Raw genomic sequence first — 21,316 nt, forward strand, 5'->3', positions numbered from 1 at the left:
TGGCAAAGTTGCTTAACTAAAGTATCACTTGATTCCAACCCTATATTCGAGTGCTACAATCAAGGAAATGGTAAAAGGGTCAGTCACTTCCTCTCCTTTAATATTGCCAAAAAGTTGTTCAAGATGCAAGATTTTATGAAACAGTTGAAAAGATTCCGCAACTCTTATGTACATTCTGTGTTTTAAATTGATCCTGCAGCTTGAGCTACAATATGCATATGAGACTAATCAGCTAAACCCACCTCATGCGTATGTGCCATGGGTTGTTGTCAACAATCAGCCACTCCGCGAGGTTTGTTTTAGCCGCTCTCTCTCTTTCTCTCGCATTGGCACAATATGATCTAATGTAGGTCATTGCAGGACTACCGGAATTTCATCGCATACATCTGCAAAGCGTACAGGGGGACATCAGTGCCCGCAGTTTGTAGAAGTTCATCTCAGTTTGTGATCAACGCGTTTGGTGATGAGACATTGAGTGCATCTCAGCAGGCCTGCTATGTAGAAGACCAGCAGAACTTAACCTCGTTCGTGCCTACAGAAATTCTTCAGCAGAACAGAGAAGTGTTCACCTGAAGAGAACTCTAATATCAACAGTTTTTTTATCTTTCAGAAAGCGAAAGGCATTAAGACTTGTCCAGTAGTTAGCTTGCTTTAACTTGTAGACAATTCCCGTATGTATTAATCACATGTGAAAGCAGAAAACAAACAAGCCGAGAGATCTATTACAATGGGGAAAAAAACATCAGTCTATTGGCTTCCTGCATGTCTCTGAATAGAATGAACCAAGAATATAAAGCATAAGATTAAGAAGAGAAAATTGCGGCCTTGACAAGTACTTTTGATCAATTAATCTCCATTCAAAAGCATATAATTACAATACACCTAAGATCCAAACTAAGAACTAATAAGCAAGCTCTGAATTGCAAACTTTACAGGAAAGCTAGTCTCACTGCAAGAAAATAAATGAATTGCAAAATGATACAATCATACATTAGATGGATATAACATGTTGCATGGAGGAATGCTACCAACCGAGTTATTGATTTATCATCTTCCAAGTCTTGTTGCATATGTCAAAGGCATCTTCCTGCAGTGGATCGAATTCGAACTTCTGCACTGCCTTCTTATCACGCTCCACAATATCTAGGATACAGATCAAGGTACAACGTAGTTTGCCAAAAAGAAATGTCATAAGGTTGCATAGTCTGAAATAGCATAAAGAGTTTGTCTTATAAGAGACCGCCTACTTTTAAATTAAAATTAGGCAATGGTGATCCCAATATTAAAAAGAGAATTACCCCAATAGTAACTAGGTTAATTTATTTCGGTGACTAGTTTAATCCATTTTACTAGGTTACTTTTATATTAAAATTAGACGGTCTCTTTTAATAATTTTTGTAGCATAAATTAATTGAGGTATAGGCGTATAGCAATTACAAGCATAAACTGTAACCAAAATGTATTTGCAATAATAAAAAAAAAGGATACGTCCAGAGATTTTTGATTTACTCTCCAGATTTGGAATAGTCTTTGTGACAGATGCATAAAAAGAAAGTTTCCTCCTGCAATACCATAAGAATCTTCTTGTGTTAGGAATAGGTGTATATCAATTACAATCAAGCCATGGAAAACCAAAATAAGTTTAGTATGTTAGACTGGAAGATGTACAATATAAACAAAATCTTCAAGTACCAAATTTCATAGTATATCATGATCCGGATTAAGGACATTTTGGTGTGTCTAGTGTTCCAATTTTGTTTGGAGTAGGGTCTTACTGCCATAATCAAGAAGGACAAAAGGATATCTCTGAAGTCAACGAAGCTCTTGCCATATAAAACCATCAAATTGAATTCTTAAATCTAGATGCATATTGAAACTGACTACAATGTATTAGTACTCTCTGTGTTAGAAAAATATCCATTACGATATTTTTCTGCCAGCGGTATAACAGGCCAATTATGGTAGCTGATCCCCCAAATCCTAGTATCCTAGAACGATATAGGAATCAATCTTTCACTCATTAAGAATTCAATCCTGTTTAGCCTTTATAACCCTGATTAGCAGTTCGTAATTACATCTCCTGTACTGCTAGTTTTCAATCGCTACTTGGAAAAGAAGATTAAGCAACGACTGAACTACGCAGCAAAGAAAACGCATGGACAAAAGCAATCAAACACAAAAGTAGAATTTATAAAAGAACCCAATATCAAAGCTGCAAAAGATCTACAATGCGCGTTCATGTTCAGCTAATTTGTATGTTGATCACTAGAGAATTTTCTTCCAGCCTAATTTTTAGGCCTCACTAAAGAGTTGTCCTCTAATCATAGAGATAACTTGATAATTTTCGCCACAAACTTTGTCATGCAAGCAAGTACTCAACACTCACTATCAAAGCATGCTTTAACAATAGTATATGTGAAGTAAGTTTTGTGAAGCTATGACAAACTTGCATCACATTTCTCCTGATACTTACTGTTCTTTCTCTTGTTCTTCTTCAAGTTTTTTCAGCCTCTGACTCTGTTCCTCTATTGAATACCGCTGATGATCTAGGTCATTAATCTTGTCAACGATTTCTGTGTTCATATGATGAATATCAATCAGTCCAAAGAACAGTACTAACAGATGACCAGCACATGTAACTGAGATAACTGAATACTTATCTAAGATCCTCTCGAAGCAAACGCTCTTTTTTGAGTTCCTCCTTGAGCTCTTCCTGAAGGCGGTCTATTTCTTCACTGGAAACTACTTCAGATCGTGCCACTTCTATTTTATGCTTGCAATCATCTATCTTTTTCTGATAATCTAAGTAAGATGAGCATGTCCAGAATAAGTAACAACTTCTTCAAAGGCATCAAGGTGATCATATGCACGAAAAGTACAAAACTAAGACATACATATGGAGAATGTACACTGTTATATACATATACACACGGAAACTGTTTCCTTTGCATGCTTTAAAGTAGTGACAGCATAAATATCCTTTCAGAAACAGAATGTCACAGACATCAATATAAAATAATAATAATTTCACAGACAGCACGACGAATAATCAAATAAAGGTGAAAAAAGACTGATCGTATAGGTAATTTATCAGATCTCTTCAACAAGACTCTTCCCATTAGCCATATAAGCATAGTGCGGCACTGCCAATTAAGATGGGAGATTATAGGACAAAATCAAAGTTGTTGCATTGTCAACTACATCCTTCTTAGATATAATTTAACTTTCAAGGGCTTAGAGTACCATATCCCTCAGAGCAAAAACATATTTTTCATGTCGAAACCTGCTAGCCCTATATACTAGAACTTCTCAGAAAATAAAAAAGATTACCTCCCTTGAGCTTTATGGCATTTTACAGATTACAGTTCTGACTTAATTTATCCAATAGTGTCATGAATAGTGATGCCAGTCCCAAAAACACTATTAGATACAATTGATTGCCAGTTTGTCACTAGTCATGCAAAGTAACAATTAACATGCACAGGCATACATAATTGCAAACAAAAGAGGGAGTAATTGCTTTAAACTTTTTTAAAACAAAAAATCAATCACATACAGAAGAATGCAATTTTGAGAAGCAGAGAATGCTTAAAATATTGCACAGATATACTTGGAGATGTCAAGGGTTCCTGTTATGGTTTAGCTTTGTTTTCGCCACTCCCAAAAGAAAGTCATAATGATTTGTGCAACTCACAACCCATGGTTATTGCAACCCAAAGAGCTACGAAAATTAAAATTCAGATAAGCTTCCCACAGTGAGCCCAAATGTTTGCAAAATCTGTATATGGAACTACCAAAAATCAGCAAAGCTGTATTTGGTGGTCGCAACATAAATAAATAAACATTTAGATGAAGGAATTAGCCTATTAGGGCCAAGGAATCTCTAATGTGACGGGCCCAAAAGCTGCAGTCAACATATTAATATCTCAAAATTGAATTTATGCTCTCTAGGATAAACACTATATTTTGTTCGTGTGACATAATTACAGAACAACCAAATGACACGAGAACATAACTCATCCAAAGCAAACAGGTTTTGTAGGTAACAGCTGTATATCTTGCTCTTACCTTATAGTTAGAAAATGAAGATTCAATTTCTTAGCGAGAAGCTTGGCATTATTAGTTTTGTTCCATTAATTACAGAAAAAAGTTGTTGGCAGTATATAAGTAGTTGGAGATGCATTATCATTTTCTTAGAGACAAAGTCATATATTCTGCATACCTTATATCTATTACACTTAATGTTTCTTACAATCTTAGCCATCCTAAACTCAAACAATGTTACTAGGACTCGCCAATAGTGTCCGGGTAGCTAGAAGTCTCACATTTTTTAAAAAAAAAATTTTTTTGGGTACATGAGAAATGTTAGGGCACCCTTCTCTCACTGGACTAGAAGTCTCACATTTATTCACTAAATTATCCAAGATTTTTAATATGGATCATGGTCAAAGATCTATGTCCACTGAATGTGTCGCATGGATTGAGCACGGGACAAGCATATCCAAGAGTCAACAACCAGCCTTTCCAACATGTTTGGGAAGCCGTTCTGCCCGCCTCTTTGCACATGACATGATGTAGAGAATTCAGAAACACTTTGCTTCTACATCATTGTCACGTATTGAGAATCAAATAACAGTATAAAATCAAAATCAGATTATGCAAAAAGTTCATTGCTTCACAGACATTAGAAGGCTCAATCCACACTAATGCTCCCCTATGTGCTTAGGGACTTCAATTTGGCCTCGACAATTAAGATGCTCTGAACAACCACTATAAAAGTTAGAGCCCGTATGAAAATGAGATGCTTAAATTAGACCTCCATATCCTTTTCCAACACTAACCAGTAACCACCTTAAGGTATGCTTGCTTTGCAATAAGTTAGTGACCTGTGACTTATTAGGTTCAAATATTCGAATACATAATCTTAAACACACTTAATAACTCAACCGAACACATGGGAAATGCCTGAGGTATAATATACAACATCTAGCACAAACAGCCATATTTTTATGACTACTTAAACCCAACCATCAATCTAAGGAAAACAAAGCAAAGACTACATCTGAAATCCTAACCTAAACCCTCAAGAATTACAGGATTAAATTTAGGACGAGATAAACGGACTAATAAGATAAATTGTTGCCACAATTCAGAAGATTAAATGCACCTAGTGCCCCAAATTTTATACATATTACATGCTACCCTACTCAACAAACAGCAAATAACTAAGCAAAACACAAATTTTGCAATCTAATTATGCCAGCACCAATACATTCGCCATCTCGAACAAGAAAACTCAATTCGATTCCACTAATTACCAAAGAAAATTAAAACACTTGACCTTTAACATTCAATCATCAAATTGCTTTCAAAATATAAAGCTTAATCATCATATTGTACACCTAAAAGTCCTCTTCTTTGTTTGCACTTGATAAAATTTATCCAACAAACATGAATAAAACCCCCATAAACTTAAACACATATCAAAAACAAAGAAATCCAAGAAAAAGAACCTGAAATTGAGATCTGGGTAGTGTTGAAATCAGAATCAGAAAAAGATTGGATGGATTTAGATTGCTCAACACATTGAGTTAATACATCAAAAGTTCTATTATCTCTAAGAACTCCAACGAGGTCGTCGCAGTAAGAAAGTAGCTGCTTTATATCGATTTGTTGCGAATTTTCGCCCATTTTTGGGCACTGAGAAATTTCTAGGGTTTTCGATTGAAATTATTCGAGAAGAAGGAGAAAAACAAGAAAGAAAATTTGTACTAGTGAGAAATGACAAGGAAGAAAATTTGTGGAAAGCAAGAAAGAGTATGGAGTGATAAAGCTAAGTAATTTGAAAAATGGTAGTTGGCGCCTTCGTTGTCGTCGACTCAACCTCTTGTCAACGTATTCATGGAATCATGGGTTCACTTTTGCCCTTGTGGAGTCCTTTTCTTTTCGAATCCAAATCACGCCGAATTTATTTGAACTGAACTTATTTTGTTAGAATTTAAGAATACTTTCGAACTTATTATTAGACATAACTATCAATACAACAAGAGCTTGTAAATAATTATTGGTTGTATAGAATATGTGTCATTTATTTCTTGCAGTGAGTAATTATAAATTATCATTATTGGTGTTTTATGTCGAAATATAATTTATAGATGTATTTTAGGTTTCATGTTTTTCAACGATTTTCCTAATGGTAATAAGTGCATGAGACTTGCAAACGACTAATAACCATTGTATTATCTTGTTCAGTGTTTGATGCCTTAAATTATGTTTGATGGCTAATAAGAGTTTGTTTGGAAGGGGGTAGTTTTAGCCATAAAAGGCGAAGAAGCTCATAAATTAAAAGTTATACGACTAATAACGTTAGTGCTAAAGTAATATGTGGTAACTACACCAAATATTTTAGAGTGACCACGAACAGATTTGATCAATTTAACCTTCAACATACGAGGGATTTGGGAGGAGGATCCATGCTGTTGAAATACTAATGAGTATATTGAACATATGCATAAATATTGTCTGGTTCCATGCATGAATCAATGTAGCATGCATATCCCATTCTATAGAATTTCGAAGGCCCTAACCCCTAGTATATATATTCATAAATGAGAAGAGAAGACTATCAGCAAACAAGAGCATTACAAGACTTCTCAAAGTACCGTTATTATCTTTTATATTGCTAGCCCAATGTTAGGACGGGTATCTCTAAAAAGTTAGAGGACATAGCTACTTTGGAGTCTACAACCCAATTATTAGATAAAAACATTTACATTGCATAATTCTATAACTTTTAGGTCAGAGTATGAACAAATGAACTAAGACTCCACCTGATTATCATAAAATGGACAACTCAATGCAAATCAATAATTTAATATTAACAAATTGACTCGAATATGAAGGCCATTACGAAGAATTTGCCAACGAAAACTTAAAATTTAGAGGCAATATCAAACTTCTGAAATCCACAAAAATCCCTTCATCTCAAATTACTCCTATATAGCAACTCCAATAGTCTTGTAGCTTTACTTGGTACATCAGTTTTTTAAGCCATAATGCTTTATAGCTACAACATATTATTCTTTGTATGGTCCACATGTCAATTAATATTTTCAATTTTATTTTTTTTATTCAATCATAATGAGAAAGGGAACAAAAAAAATTGTGCTTTGTATTGTTGATGGAGATGCACTCATCAATCATACGAATTGTGAACATCACCTTTTTGTTTTTCAATTTCAAGTCATATTGTCTTTTTAAAGCAAAACAACTAGCTTGGTGGAGTGGGCCTTCCTCTTAAGCAGATACAAGCTCAATTACTTTGCTCTAATGGTTAAGCAACTTGCTTACTATTTTCAAATATTGCAAGCAGGTCCAAATTTACAACTACTGAAGTTGAGCAAACTAGGTGGTTGATTCTACATGAAAAAAGTTATTAATATATACCTCTTTTATCATACTATAGGCTCTAGAGGTGAAATAACTTTTTTTTAAAAAAATCAACCCCCTTCACCGTAAACCTAGTTTTCTCTCTAGTCACCCCCTCTTCTCCCTTACTCCTTTTCATCATGTAGGGGTTGTCATGGATGATTTTCATGCATGGTAAGTCCCTTTTCCTTTTATTATTTTCCCTTTTTAGTTTATTTGATTGTTTTGTTAAATACACAAGTCTTTTTATGAGAGTTTCTCGACCCCCCTTTATGAGAACTCCAATCTCTATTGTGGAAATCTCTTTCTCCCCATGCGAGTTGTGAGTTTAGTTTATTTGTCTTAGGTATGAGAAACTGTTCTAATTGGTAGAAGTTCGAGACTATCAACATGAAGGTATTGTAAACTCGAATGCAGCCGATAAGACTCGATAAAAAATGCTCTTCCTGAAACCATATCAAAATGATAGAGACATTCTCATCAATAGATGCTTGATTCAGCAATTACATGGGCCTGCTCTACATTGCTCGATCTGATTCATTGTAATTTCTCTAAAACAAATATAATTTAATATAATTTAATTATATCTTATTTTCTTTAATACTTAGTGCTCGTTTGGTTGAATGTAAGAAGTGCAAATTCCTTGGAATATCATCTTCCCATGTAATTGTATTTCCTATGAATTGCTAGATGTTGGTTTCGGTGATTCAAGGGAAATGAAAATTTCTATGGGAATTTCCACTAACCTAGGTCCCCTTAGGTAAGTAATTTCCTCCATTTTGTGGGAAGTAAAACTTCCTAGGAATTTCTATTTCCCATGAATTTGTCAACCAAACAATACCAAAGGATTTCAATTCCTAGGATTTCTAACTTCCTATGTAATAATGTTAACCAAACAACCTCTTATTGTAAATGCCGTTTGATCTTCCGTTCGTGTTTTTTTAATTTTTTAGAAAATGTAAAGACAAACAAAGCATAACAAAGATATCCATATTGAACACAATACAGGGTTCAAGCTGCTTCCTACACTGCCCAGGGGGTAAGTGAGCCTGAGCCTATCTTCTCCCGTTAATTCTTCTTTCTCTCACCTGAAACTCCATAGCTAAAACCTCAAAGCTCGAGAAATACACCAAAAATGGCTTCAATTAACTTGGGACCAATTGGTGAACACTGGTTTCACTGGTTCGAAAAACCCTCAAACCCAATTTCAATCCCCAATTTTCTCTCTCTAACTCTCTCCCAAAACCCTCCTAAACCCCTATTTTCCTCCCTCTCTCTCTCCGACCCAAAAAACCCTAAGAACAAAAAACCCTCAAAACCCACAACAAAATACAAGCAAATGCTGGACCAATTCTGGTGGGAATGTGAAAATTTACCAGATGTTCGTCACACCCCAGAAGTAGAAAAGATATTAAATGAAGACCCAGTTTTTGATACCAAAGAAAACCCTACATTAGAAGAGATTGAAGAGAACAAAAAATGGTGGGAAGAGTTTAGGAGTAGTCCAGTTATTGAGTTTTTAATAAGGGCAGAGGAGATTGCTGATGCTTATAATGAAATGGAGCTTAAGGAGAATGATAGACCTTATAGAGGAGAGGATGCTAAGCTTTGGAAGGCGGTTCCGAATGTTCCGGGTTTGGATGGGAGGCCTATGCCTAGGAAAGCTATTCAGTCTCAGGAGGAATCTGATGATAAGTTTTGGGATTTTGCAAAGCAGTTCTTTTTTGGCCTTTGGGGATTTAGCCAAAGGCCTTATCCTCCTGGAAGGCCTATTGATGCTGCTCAGGCTATTGGGTATAAAAGGCTCGAAAATCGGTATTATGATTGTGAGTTTTGGTGAACTTTAATGTCTTTGTTGTTTATGCAATTGATCATTATAGTACTGTTATGTTGAGTTTGCATTGCAAATTGCAATTATATCCTGATGATGTTTTTAAGTTTTAGGTGAAGTTATTTTGTCTGATGGGGTATTTAGTTGAAGTTATTCCATGAGGTTTTTTCTTTGCATTGTTGTTATCTAATGCCACTAACACATCTGAAATGAAGTTATATAGACCATATGACAACTGATTTCTCCATGTTTGAAAGTAACAACCCTAATGTCAGGTAATTGGTCCTTTACTTGTCTTAATGTGCAGTTATAGTGAAATGAAGAGTGTAATCTAGTAAGGATTTTTCTTTTGGTGATGCATCATGGGACTATTTATACATTTGGCTAAGATAGATTTCCTGCAATAGAGTTAGATAATTAGTCTAGAAGTTAATTCAGATTTAGCACCTTCGTTGCTAATTTGAGAGTGATTTCTATATGGTGTATAGGAGTTCAAGCATGATTCATCGCTTTCCTGGCAGGGAGAAAGAAAACTTCCAAGTGATGTTTATCTTTGCTTGGAGCTAGAGGTGGCCTACCAAAAGTTTGCATCTCTACTCTTATTCTCACTACTCAAGCAAGGTCTTTTAAATCTTTTGATAGGGTTAGTTGCTGAAAATGGTCATGGCACTGTGTGCATCAGTGACTAAAGGTTGCTCATATTCTCCCAACCGCCTAAAATACAGCAAGGAGGATTTGAATGGATTTTTGTCACTTTTTCTTTAAGAGCCCTTTGCAAAGGGTATAGCACGATTGCAGTAGTGAGTAGGCATCAATGTTATGGTTTCTATAGCTGTGTTAATCAGGTGAAATAAATTATTCTGGAGGAAAAAGTTATTCCCTTGGTTCTTCTTTCAGCCTGAATCAGAATTTTCGATGATTGTGCTGATGGCTCGTTATGGAAATTAGTCAGTCTATCTGCCTCATGCACTGACTTACTGGAGCTTCTGCTGGACTGTCCCTGAACTTTGCATGTGGGATAGGTGTTGCTATTCCCATTTGACATTTTCAGGACTGATTTTTGAACATCTGAGCTTCTTTAGTCATCTTGCTCTAATGCCTAGCAAGAGGAGCATCTTTAACATTTCTTCATGAAGGCAAACTTCTACACTGTTAGAAGATTCTTTATCACCCAAGAAAAACATCAATTCTCTCCTGTAGAGCTAGCAAAATAACATTTCAAAAACGTTCCTGTAGATATCTTCCTTCCAAGTCTCAACAATCACTGCCTCAAAGATTTGTAGAAATGAGGTATAGTATTCAACATTTGTGAGTAGTTTTACCTTTCTGTAACCAATTGGGAACAGTTTTTACCCATTATTATCCATTATATTTGATATACAGAAGGTTGAGACTTGAGAGGGAAAAGCTATTGAAATGACTAAATATTAAAGAGATGTTGAGTCTGGCTTACAACGAGAGCAGGTTGTGTGGGTTGCTCAGTTTAGAAAGGCGCACATAGATAAAGGAGGCTTCAAGAGATAAAGGAGGGTGACATGGCTGCCTCTCTAGTCTGGCCTGGGTTACTTTGACTTCAGAAACAGCGAGGGAGCGTTGTATTAAATCTTCGTCACAACTCTGCATCAGGACTACATTATAAAGTTTTTTGAGCTTATACTGACTGCATCTTCACAAACCATCCACATTACCCACAAAAATGCTATGCGACTGTTATCGTAATCTCTATCACATCCGAGATTTTAAACCATGAGAAAGAGAGTGAGACAGATTTGAAGAGAGATATAGAGTGACTAACCTAAATATCGGTTGCCGGCAACAGCCACTGGAACTATGTTGCTTATTGGAGATAGATCCCTGGCTGGCTGGCATTCTCGGTCATATACAGCAAGTTGGCGACCATGAATGGCTACCAAATTACCCTTTTGAGCCAAAATGCATAAACTAGGCCAGGCTTCAGGAGCCTCTTTTTTCAAATGAGGGCTTCGAATTAGCGTTCAGCTTGATGATAATTTATGCAATTAACACATGGCTTTTGCTTGAAATTATTTTTCATCTGAGCTTAGGTAATTTTTTTTATTAAGAACTGTTTACTCAAATCTACTCTCTTTTGCACCTCTCTACTAAAAGTAGCCACTCCATAGCACCTTCAGCCTCGCCGGAGGCGTGCATCATTCATTTTAAACCTCACTTTCAGATGCGAAATGCGATTTGCATCTGCATAACGCCCAAGGCGTATTTTCTAAAACTAGGGTAGGTTGGAGCTTTATACTCTTCCGAGGGTGCGTTTTCCTCAACTTAAAAAATTAAGTTTCAGGTCCAATAAGTTCAGATAAGTTGCAATAAGGTCCAATCAGGGCAATAAGCTCCAATCAGGTCTAATAAGGTCCAATAAGTTCCAATCAGGTGCAATAAGTTTCAATCAGGTCTAATAAGGTCCAATAAGTTCCAATCAGATCTAATAATGTCCAATAAGGTCCAAATAGTCAATGTTCAATAAATATTTGTATTATTGTCCATTATTTTATTATTTATAATTTCATATCACTATTAGCTGATTATGTTATTTATTAGAATTTTAATTAAAGTACCACAATGATTATATAGTATTATACTTGTATTAGTGTCTATTATTTTATTAAATATTTGTATTATTGTCTATTATTTTATTATTCATATTATTATCAGCCGATTATGTTATTATTAGAATTTTTTATTAAAGTACCACAATGTATAATATTATACTTGTATTATTGTCTATTATTTGATTATTCATATTACTATTAGTTGATTATATTATTATTAAATAATATTATAATCATGGTCAAATAATTAAGGTTAACGATAATAATCATTATAATTACAATATTTTGCAATTCGTCTTTAAATAACTAGAGATAACATGTTTTTGTTACTAATAACAATGAAAGATATAAGTGTTATCAATTGATTGCTTCATTATCATCACCGGAGTATCTTTCTTCATCGGAGTATCTTTCTTCATCTTCTACATCATCCTCTTCAATCAATACGTTTTCTTCACCAACATCCAACCATATCTCATCTGCAATTTTTGCCCGAGTATAGGCAAATATATATATAGTAAATTTTTTTTGTTAAATTAATTATCATAATAAATAATTAATAATAATAATTTTTTAAAAGGACGATTTTTAATAATTATTACTTCATAATAAATTTTGCTCGGTAGTATTTACGTTAGGGGTAATATTTATGTTATTAATTGTCATTTTTTTTGTCTAATAAGGTCAAGTAAGTTTCAATCAGGTCCAATAAGGTCTAATAAGTTTCAATCAGGTCTAATAAGATCTAATAAGTTTCAATCAGGGCCAATAAGGTCTAATAAGTTTCAATCAGGTCAATAAGTTTCAATCAAGTCCAATAAGTTCCAATCAGGTTCAATTAGGTCTAATAAGTTGAATCAGGTCCAATCAGGTTTAATAAGGTCCAATAAGTTCAGTTCATGTTCAATAAGTTGAGTTCAGATAAGTTCAGGGCCAATAAGTTGAAGAGAACGCACCCTGAATGTTTTATGGAAATGTTAGTAAAAGAAGTTTTGACCATTGTGGAAAATTCAGGAGTTTCAAGGTTTTTGATTATGCTGATTTTTCAATGGCGCATATGCCAAGTGATCTCTGATTTGCAACATGTTGTTTATCAATAAATGGGACGTAAGTTAGTTGAGCTAGTGGTTTTTGTCACATAACATCGCTTATCACTTAAGAATAGTTTTGTACTTTTGTGTGGTGTACAAGCTGTGTTGCAACTGACTGGAAGTTCCCCGCAACAGTCGTATAATCTTCCTGAAAAGAAAAGAAATTCTGAATCCTACAGAATAAGGAAAACTTTATATGATATTAGCAGAAGGAGTTGGCAATCATTGTTTTGGGAGAAAGAACTCTTCGTACTTCGTAATGTCAACTCTATTTTAGATCTTCTTTCCACTTTTTCTCTGCACAGTTGAAACATGATGTATGGCTTCGACCTCCTAGCAATGATGTAAAATTTCTCTTTCTATCTCTCTCTTTCCTTAATAAGTGTGCTACGACCCAACGTTTCATTTATATTGAAATTAAGGTAGTTAAAGTCTTCTTTGACGCAGAAAATAATTTTGTATGGAGAAATGTTGATGTAATCCATGACAACCATATTCTTTTAATTGATGAAGCTAACTGTTATGACTAATAACCCTGTCGTTCCCATTTCTTTGGTGCCCAATCCAGTTTCTGATGTACTATTATTTCATGTCTGTTTCCTTTAACATGCTAAATAATAATATATATAATTTTCTTATAGTTGCAATGAAGACTGGTGGCTGGTTCTACAAGGATCGTTTGGGTCGTTCGCGAGGACCATGTGAGCTGATTCAACTAAAGACTGCATGGGGTGCAGGCATAATTGACACTCATACTTTCATTTGGGGAGAGGACATGGACGAGTGGGCGCCTATAGGCATGATTTATGGCTTAGAGCGCGCAATTGCGACTTGGGAAGGTCTGCTACTTGTTAATTATCTTTTTATGGCTTTTACAACAGTAAGTGCAGTTTGTTAACCTGTCCATCAATGCATTATATAGAATGATTAAATGCAGGTTAATGCTTGCATTTTGTAGCTATAGCTTTTAATCGACAATTTGACTCTGAAGAGCTGCACCGAATGCGAATATATAGATGAAGATGGTTTTTAACTTGACCATTCATCCACGGAGAATTCCTGTTTAATTTCCCTTTCTTTCCCCTTGGTGGAGCAAATCAGCGAATCTACAGGCTGTTTGATGGGATGTAGTGGTGTTGAGTGGCTGGCACAGGAGCACAACATTGCTCAACATTGGCATTGTTCAACTATAATCCACAAAGGAAAATATTAGTCTACTTAAACTTATTACATGAGGGGGTAATATGATCATTTGGCCTTAGACAAGGCTTATTTCAGATTTTGTTATCAGATATAGCCTGCTTCTCATTTTGAGTTCAGTATTTTCCTTGTTACAATCTATACCATCATAGGCTGCGAACATGTCTGCAATTTGCTGATCCTCCAATCGCTGCTCATTTAGAATTTAGAATTGAATTTTACCTGGACCTGGGACTTTACACGGCTCTGACACTCCACTAACTTCTTTAGAGAAGAAACTGCTAGGCAAACTTCAGTTTGGTTTTAACCTTAGGTAATTGATAAATACTCTATGTCCATTGGAAAATCCTATCCTTGTAAACCTGTATGTATTTGGCCTGAGGAATTGGTGACTTGAACTTGTTTAGTACTTGAGTTATCTCCTTAAGATGAGGTTCAGCCTGTTGTTGGTCAATTGGCGAATTATAAGCTTGCCAAAAGCTCAAGCTCGGTAATGTTTAGATCCCCTTCTCCATGTGCTGGAATAGGGGGAGGGAGGGGGGCAGAGTGTTTTGGGGCAATTTTTCATATGGCTTTTCTCCAAGCCAGGTGGGGTGGCGAAATGTTAAAGGGCAGTTTGATTAAGAAACCTTCAAATGTAAACTCTGGGAAAGTGTATGGTTGCTTGATTCCAGAAATCGTAAGATTTGAATGCAAATGTTTGTTTTTCACTTTCTTTCGGAGAAGGGATAATGATGGGGTGAAGGATTTTGAGGAGCACAAGTTTTATGTAGTTACTAATTTCTAAGACATAAATGCTCTGGCTGTGTTCTCTTTGCCTTGTCCTTTCGCTCCATTCGTAAAGTGTAGATAAGAGGAGTCTAGTGGAAAAAAATAATCTAGGTATACGATTATTGATTGTTATTTAGGAAGAAATCATGTAACAAGTTGCTGGAGACTTTCGTATTCTTTTGAGGGGACAGGGAACAAAAACCAGTCCCTGCGGGATTATTAACAGTTCCTTTTTCAGAGAATATTAATAAATTCCAAAATCCATTTCGTTGTCTAGTAGCTAGTAGCTAGTAGCTACAACTGTCTTTTTGGTTGGTACCGTAGTGGCCCTTTGGTTAGGTATTGGAGCAACATTACCCATTGATAAAATCCTAACTTTATCAGAGACTACGAGTGTAATAGGAACATCCGTCGACAAAAGGATCACCATAAGATGATCATCTCATGGCTATTGAGAATGAATCAAATCAGATGGTTCTGAAAAATGAGAAGCTAACTCTAGAGCTGAAATAGATATTGAAAGAGTAAATATTCTCCCGCGAGAATTCCTTTTTTTCTTTTTATTGAATTCGGCATATTTTAGCAATCCAATATGAAAAAAATAAATTCTTATAATAAAGAAAATGAAAAATAAAGATATAATATCGAAAAAAAATAGTCGCTTCAAAATGAATTTTCCCTAGATACATCTATTCAATTAAATTATTTTCATCTTTTATTTTTAAAATCAATTACAAAATGCTTTTTTAAAGTGCCAAATATTTGTTTTACGTCTTCTATGCGAACATGCTCCGTTTTAATGAGATTTTCTTGACTGTTATTCAAGAGGTCCAATAATGTGTGTATATTGGATTTTTTGAATCAATTGGAGTTTCAAGGTTTTTCTCTTTTACTCATAGGTACGCAGAATATGTGGGCCTACCCTCTCTGAGGGCTCCAACCCATGCCTAGAAACTAAGGACAATAACCTCTCCCCTTACCTCCAAACTGCTGCTTCTGGTCTCCCTCCAGCATATGAGCAGTGATACCAACAGACCAAGGGGTTTTCAGTCGGAGTTCCAGGCTATGGTCTAGGGATAAGACAAGAAGAGCAGGACTGTATGGTGCTATCTGTCTGATCACCATTTATAGTTGTCTACTTGTCTGTAGTTGAAGTTGCTGTATGTCATTCTTGCAATAATGTTCTTCTTCGTATACATATATCTAGGATAATATATTGTGGATGTGAAGGGATTGTGTATCCCACTGTTTTAAGTCTTCTGTGAGAAGAAATTTGGATTTTTGTATCAGCAATGAGGTTCAGCATGAATTGGTATAGCAGCATTTGATAGAAGATGTTATCGATGCGCTCTTATCTCTCTTCTTGTTCTGTCTTCTCACTATCTTTGCTGTTCCTTTGCATTTGCCTTGATTTCTTTCTTTCATTTTCTTTATTACGCTGTACTTCTCATCTCTGCTGCTAAAAAAAACATTAATCTAAATGATATGATTTTATTAGTCTCAGCTCTTAAGGATGGGCAACTCGAGTTTGCATTAACTCTTTACCTAGCTTTGTCAAAGCAAAATATATTTTCAGTTTAAGATGTGCAAAATAAATCTCTTCTATTTTGGTATCTGTCGCCTAGAGCTGGCCATAGCTAGGTCGGGGCTGATTCAGTCCCCAACTCCCCACTGAACTGGAACTGGGACTTTATGGTTATAAGCTAGTGTTTCGGATCTTAATTTAAAAGGTTCTAACCATAATTAGAATTAACTGAACTGTGCCGCTTTTGGGGGGAAAAATGAACTGCAATCGTGAAGTTCCCTCTTTAAACCCCATACCAGGCTGATCCAGAAGGCTTGACCAAAACAATTCAAGGGCCATGTGTATTGTTCTTATATCTTTGAAAAATTGATTGGAAAGCTACTTCAAACACTTGTCAGATTGACAGCTTTCCAAGAGTTTTTCTTGGCTGTTTAAAGGTACGTGTTATCTCTGCAAAACTTAATTTTTGCATTGGAGAAAGAATTTCAGGATATGAATTTTGAGAAAGTATATAAGAATTTGAATGCGCAGGATTGTAGGAAGGAGGGAAGAAATATTGTACTGGTAGGGGATGGGATATAGACAGAGACATCTGAAGTATATAAGCTATTATGCCTTTCATATAACGGTATTAATACAGCTCAAAACATGCAGTACATCTAGACTTCCAGGAACATTTTGTCCTCAGGATCATAGTGCCATGAATCAACCCAAACCTCCTCTTGTGATAACTTACAAGAGAAGGCAGAAGAAAGGGCAGAAGGGAAATGAACAACAAATCCAACGGGCATTGGGTCTTTTCCTAGTACTGCTGAGTGTCTCTGACATTTCTGTTATTTCTTATTATTATTCCCTAAACAGATTCTCTGTCAAATCTGCTATATGACAGAGGATGAGTAGTGAGTGGTAGGATCTTGTAATAAATAGAAGGCTGAGGCAGTAGGAAAGGTATTGACTATTGAGAGAAGTAGAAAGAGAAAGTAACTGTTGGAGATCTCTCACTCATCAAATGTGAGAATTGTATTTGGATTGTTTTCCCTATTCAGTCTAATAGAATCCATCCCTTTTGCCGTCATTTCATTATTTTCCTTGTTTTTCTGGGTTGGCACATAGCACATAGTCTGACATGAGCATATAAAGGTTCGTCGTCTATTAATAAATTAAGTTCAAAATTAACTTGTAGCAAAGCTGATATTGTTGCTCAAGTGTGGAACCTTACCTGATTTGCAGTACTGCTTTTGTTCTCGAGTTCTTGATCTGTGTTGTATTGCACTGTTCAGTCAGGTTTGGAGCAGCTGCTACAGCATTTCTCCATAAGCTTCAGAAAGGAATGTCTCCTTGGGTCCCATTGAAGGGGCATGAAAAGAAAACCTATAAGCAACTGCAACAGGAAGCTATAGAAAGTAAGAAGCGTGATATGGCTGTACTCAAAGCCAATGATGGCTACTGGCCTGGAGTAAGAACGCCAAGTCATGCTCTCTTTCTGTGGGCTAGTGGTTCTGAGCTGACAACAATGTTGGAAGGTGATCACATGCCGAACAAATACATACCAAAACAGCTGAGGTGATTTTTTCTCTTTTCTTCTACTGTCGTGACTAATTAATTGACAAGTGTTTTCAAGTTATTTGTGTAACTGAAAATTACTTAGAAGTTCTTTCAATTAGTGCTATATATTTAGCGGAATCTCTCTCCTCTATAATGTAGTGTAACTGAATTCTCTAATTGAAGTTCTGATTCAATGTTGATAAGTTTAGAAGAATTTGTTTTTGCACTTGAGGTTTTAGTTCACTCACTGTGTTGATGATGTGTGACAATTAATTCCGAGCCAGGCAGCAACTGGCCAAAGCCATCCCTGGTTTACGTCCCTGGGAGGTTCTTAGTGTAGAACAGGCCATGGACCAAATAACGTACGGCGGACAATGGTATCGTGAGCCTCTTGGCAGCTATACAACTGGTCCTCCATATATAAGCCACTGGAATGAAGATGTTAAGGTATATCCTTTGTGCTATTTTCTTTTTGGAGCACTTTATATGGTAGCTTACAAACTGTTTCAAACTTATTGTCATTCCATTGTAAGTAGTTTGCAGGAGGTTTGTAAATAACTGTTCCGTCTCTTCATTTTTGTTATTAGAAGGAAACTTTCTATAGTAACCCATGTCATACAGGGGAATAGATAAGCTCCATCTGCCCAAAGTTACACATTGTCTTAATCCATCATAATTATGGATTCCTTATTTTCACCTATATTGTACTTTACAATAGTTGTCTCATTCTCATCCTCTCTACTCCAATCCATTTAAGAGGGAGTTTGTTTATAAAAACTATCAAAATCCACTTCTGTTTTGGGAAATGTGAAAATTGCTGCAGGACTTCCCGAAATAGTATACGTGACTATTAGTTCTGGGTGAACCTATGGAGGGAGTATTTTGCATGCTTCTGTAGCTGATTAAAGTAACTACGGTTTTTTGCTTGTGCAGCTGATTTTCAATATATTCCGTGATCTAAGTTACCAGATCAACAAGAAACTGAAGCGTTTTGTCCCCGGTTTGGATAAACTCAGGGTCAAAGTCGAAGCCGATTCTTCAGAAAGATTAAGAAACAGGGTGAGAAAGAGGAAAGAAGAGAAGGAGGCCATTTCAGAAGCATTGTATGGGGGATATAAACATCGTCCATCTTAGGTCTCTTCACATCATTTCATTCTTGTTTTTTCATGGCCACCTTTTTAATTCAAACTCTTTTTTTCGAGGATCTGATTTGACGTTTAATGCTTACTTAATCTGGGTTTTATTTTGCAGAATGTTATCAGATTATACTACTTGCTTACTAGTGAAGTTAAGTGAAAAGGATAGCAACCGTGTTTCGGGTTCTGCTGTTGATGGTGAATCTTGTTGTGTAGGAGATGGTTTGTTCATCAGATACCCTGTACGTAGTGTTGTAATTCATCTCTTTTCTCCTTGTATATCATATAGTATATTTCATCATTTTTGCTATTGATATATCTGCTGCTATTCTTTTTACAGATTGCTTCACAATTTAAGTCATCTTTAACCTTTGTGTAGGTTGAGTTTTGTAATTACTTTGATACTTTTTAGATAAACACCTGAATTACTTCGTTTTATGGCTTTGCTGGTCATATTATTAGAACTTTGGCTATTATATTCTCTTACTTTGTTCCAGATTACTTCCAACAAAAGGATAATTTCATGCAAGTGCTTTCTATTAAGATAGATATATAAATGTATGATGTTACTCCTACTGTAAGTTGATGAGTTTGTCTGATAAGAAACCGTCTTTTTTTTAATTAAAATTAGGTAATGGTAAGTCCAATATTAAAAAGAGGATTAGCGCAATAGTGACTAGTTTAATCCATTTAGTGATTAGGTCTACTTTTATATTAAAATTAAACCATCTCTTTTAATAATTTTTTGTTGTGAATTTGATTATTTGATACTCTCTTTGTTTTCTCATTTGTAATATTTTGATTTTCACCAACTTATTACTTTCGCGCATCCTTTGTTTTGTATTTTCATTATGAAAAGTAGTTCTACCTAGAAAGGTTTATAAGCCTTCCTATCAGAAAAATGAAGGTTTATAAGCCAATCTATTTGTAAATTCAGCTCGTGAGAAGTTCAGAGGAAGATGAAGTGGTAAACCCCTTAGAATTAGTAAATTATTTCCTTCGAATTTTAGAATAGATGTATCATATTGGCTTTTTATCCTATTAGTTTTATATGTACGATATGCGTATGAAAGCATATAATCTATACTAATATATTAAAAGGCGTGGGTAAACGAGGAACGATGCCACGTGGCGCTCTCCCTAGGGAACTAAAGTTTTAACCACTAGACCAATTTGTATTTATTGTTATCATATCTAAGTACAATATTAATAAATGAAAAATTTTCTTACTCGGGGCATAGCCCGGGCCTAATAAGTAGTTTTTCTTTTATATATAGGAGTAATAGAGATAGAGATACAATTATCTTCTTTTTTTTTTTCAAATTGAAGCACGTAGTTAAGCTTTTTTTTTTTTTTTTTTTTTTTTGGTGTCTCCCATGTGTTGCCTTATATAATAAAGATTTGAATACTAATTTAAATCAATTTTTTTGGTAAGGAGGAGGACCATGTTTAGATTTTAACTTATACGGTGCTTTGGCTTAGCATTTGCTGGTCAAACACTTGATAGCAGGGGAAAGTCGAAAAGGTAAGAAGAATCCCTACTTCCAAGTACCGTAATATACCATATCCAATTACTAATATGTAAAGATAATTCGATAAATGTATAGTTTCAAAGTACATATATTTTTGTAATCTTCAATAATATATAGTAAAAATATTACTAGTAACTAAGGGCATGTTCTCTTCGGCATAAAACATCTGAACTGAACTGAATTGAACTGAACTGAAATGAATAGTGATATGTGAGAATAAAAGTATTGTCAAGAGCTGAACTGATCTGAACTGAATCGAACTGAACTGAATTGAAAATAAGCTGAGGAGAACAGACCCTAAATTAACAAGTTATTAGCGGGGTCCCTATCGGGAACTTCTTGATAAGAAGAATTTCTTTTAGGCGGCCTCGCATAGGGTCACTTATCTAAAGGCTCAATAAGTCCTCATTCCCTTTCTAATATTGAAATTTTGCTTCGATTAAGATTTGAACATTGGTCTCCCATATGGGAAAATGAAAATATGAAGTGGTATAATTTGATCTTAGGGTCCTTAGTATAGGTTAACACGTATGTCTGATTAATATGATGTATTTGATAAGAAATACGAGATAAAATAATAAATTAGAATCTTTCAAGTTACCAAGTGGAGTTAGTTGTATCACTTGTATAAGAATGAGGGATAGTCTAGTAGTTAGAATTTTTCTCCCGTTTACA

General features: G+C 35.3%; 3 protein-coding genes across 3 annotated transcripts; 2 read left to right on the forward strand and 1 right to left on the reverse strand.

Annotated features, from left to right (window-relative positions):
• Positions 1-93: 93 nt before the first annotated feature.
• LOC104892540 (gamma-interferon-responsive lysosomal thiol protein) lies at positions 94-757 on the forward strand. The gene is made up of 2 exons (XM_048645022.2): positions 94-292; positions 361-757. The coding sequence occupies exons 1-2, from the start codon at positions 167-169 to the stop codon at positions 571-573; spliced, it is 339 nt and encodes a 112-aa protein (XP_048500979.1). The 5' UTR covers positions 94-166; the 3' UTR covers positions 574-757.
• A 60-nt stretch (positions 758-817) lies between these two features.
• On the reverse strand, positions 818-5,946 carry LOC104892541 (hypothetical protein). The gene is made up of 5 exons (XM_057394945.1): positions 5,514-5,946; positions 2,660-2,802; positions 2,474-2,574; positions 1,489-1,562; positions 818-1,143 (listed from the first exon to the last, which is right to left on the reverse strand). The coding sequence occupies exons 1-5, from the start codon at positions 5,689-5,691 to the stop codon at positions 1,037-1,039; spliced, it is 603 nt and encodes a 200-aa protein (XP_057250928.1). The 5' UTR covers positions 5,692-5,946; the 3' UTR covers positions 818-1,036.
• Positions 5,947-8,413: 2,467 nt separating this feature from the next.
• On the forward strand, positions 8,414-19,595 carry LOC104892542 (protein TIC 56, chloroplastic). Its single transcript, XM_010678505.4, has 6 exons — positions 8,414-9,254; positions 13,574-13,771; positions 17,709-17,991; positions 18,258-18,420; positions 18,907-19,107; positions 19,225-19,595. Exons 1-5 carry the CDS (start codon positions 8,564-8,566, stop codon positions 19,105-19,107), a joined length of 1,536 nt encoding a protein of 511 aa, XP_010676807.1. The 5' UTR covers positions 8,414-8,563; the 3' UTR covers positions 19,225-19,595.
• The last annotated feature ends 1,721 nt before the right edge of the window (positions 19,596-21,316 follow it).

This window comes from Beta vulgaris, chromosome 5, assembly GCF_026745355.1.
Source record: "Beta vulgaris subsp. vulgaris cultivar EL10 chromosome 5, EL10.2, whole genome shotgun sequence".
Taxonomy (NCBI): domain Eukaryota; kingdom Viridiplantae; phylum Streptophyta; class Magnoliopsida; order Caryophyllales; family Amaranthaceae; genus Beta; species Beta vulgaris.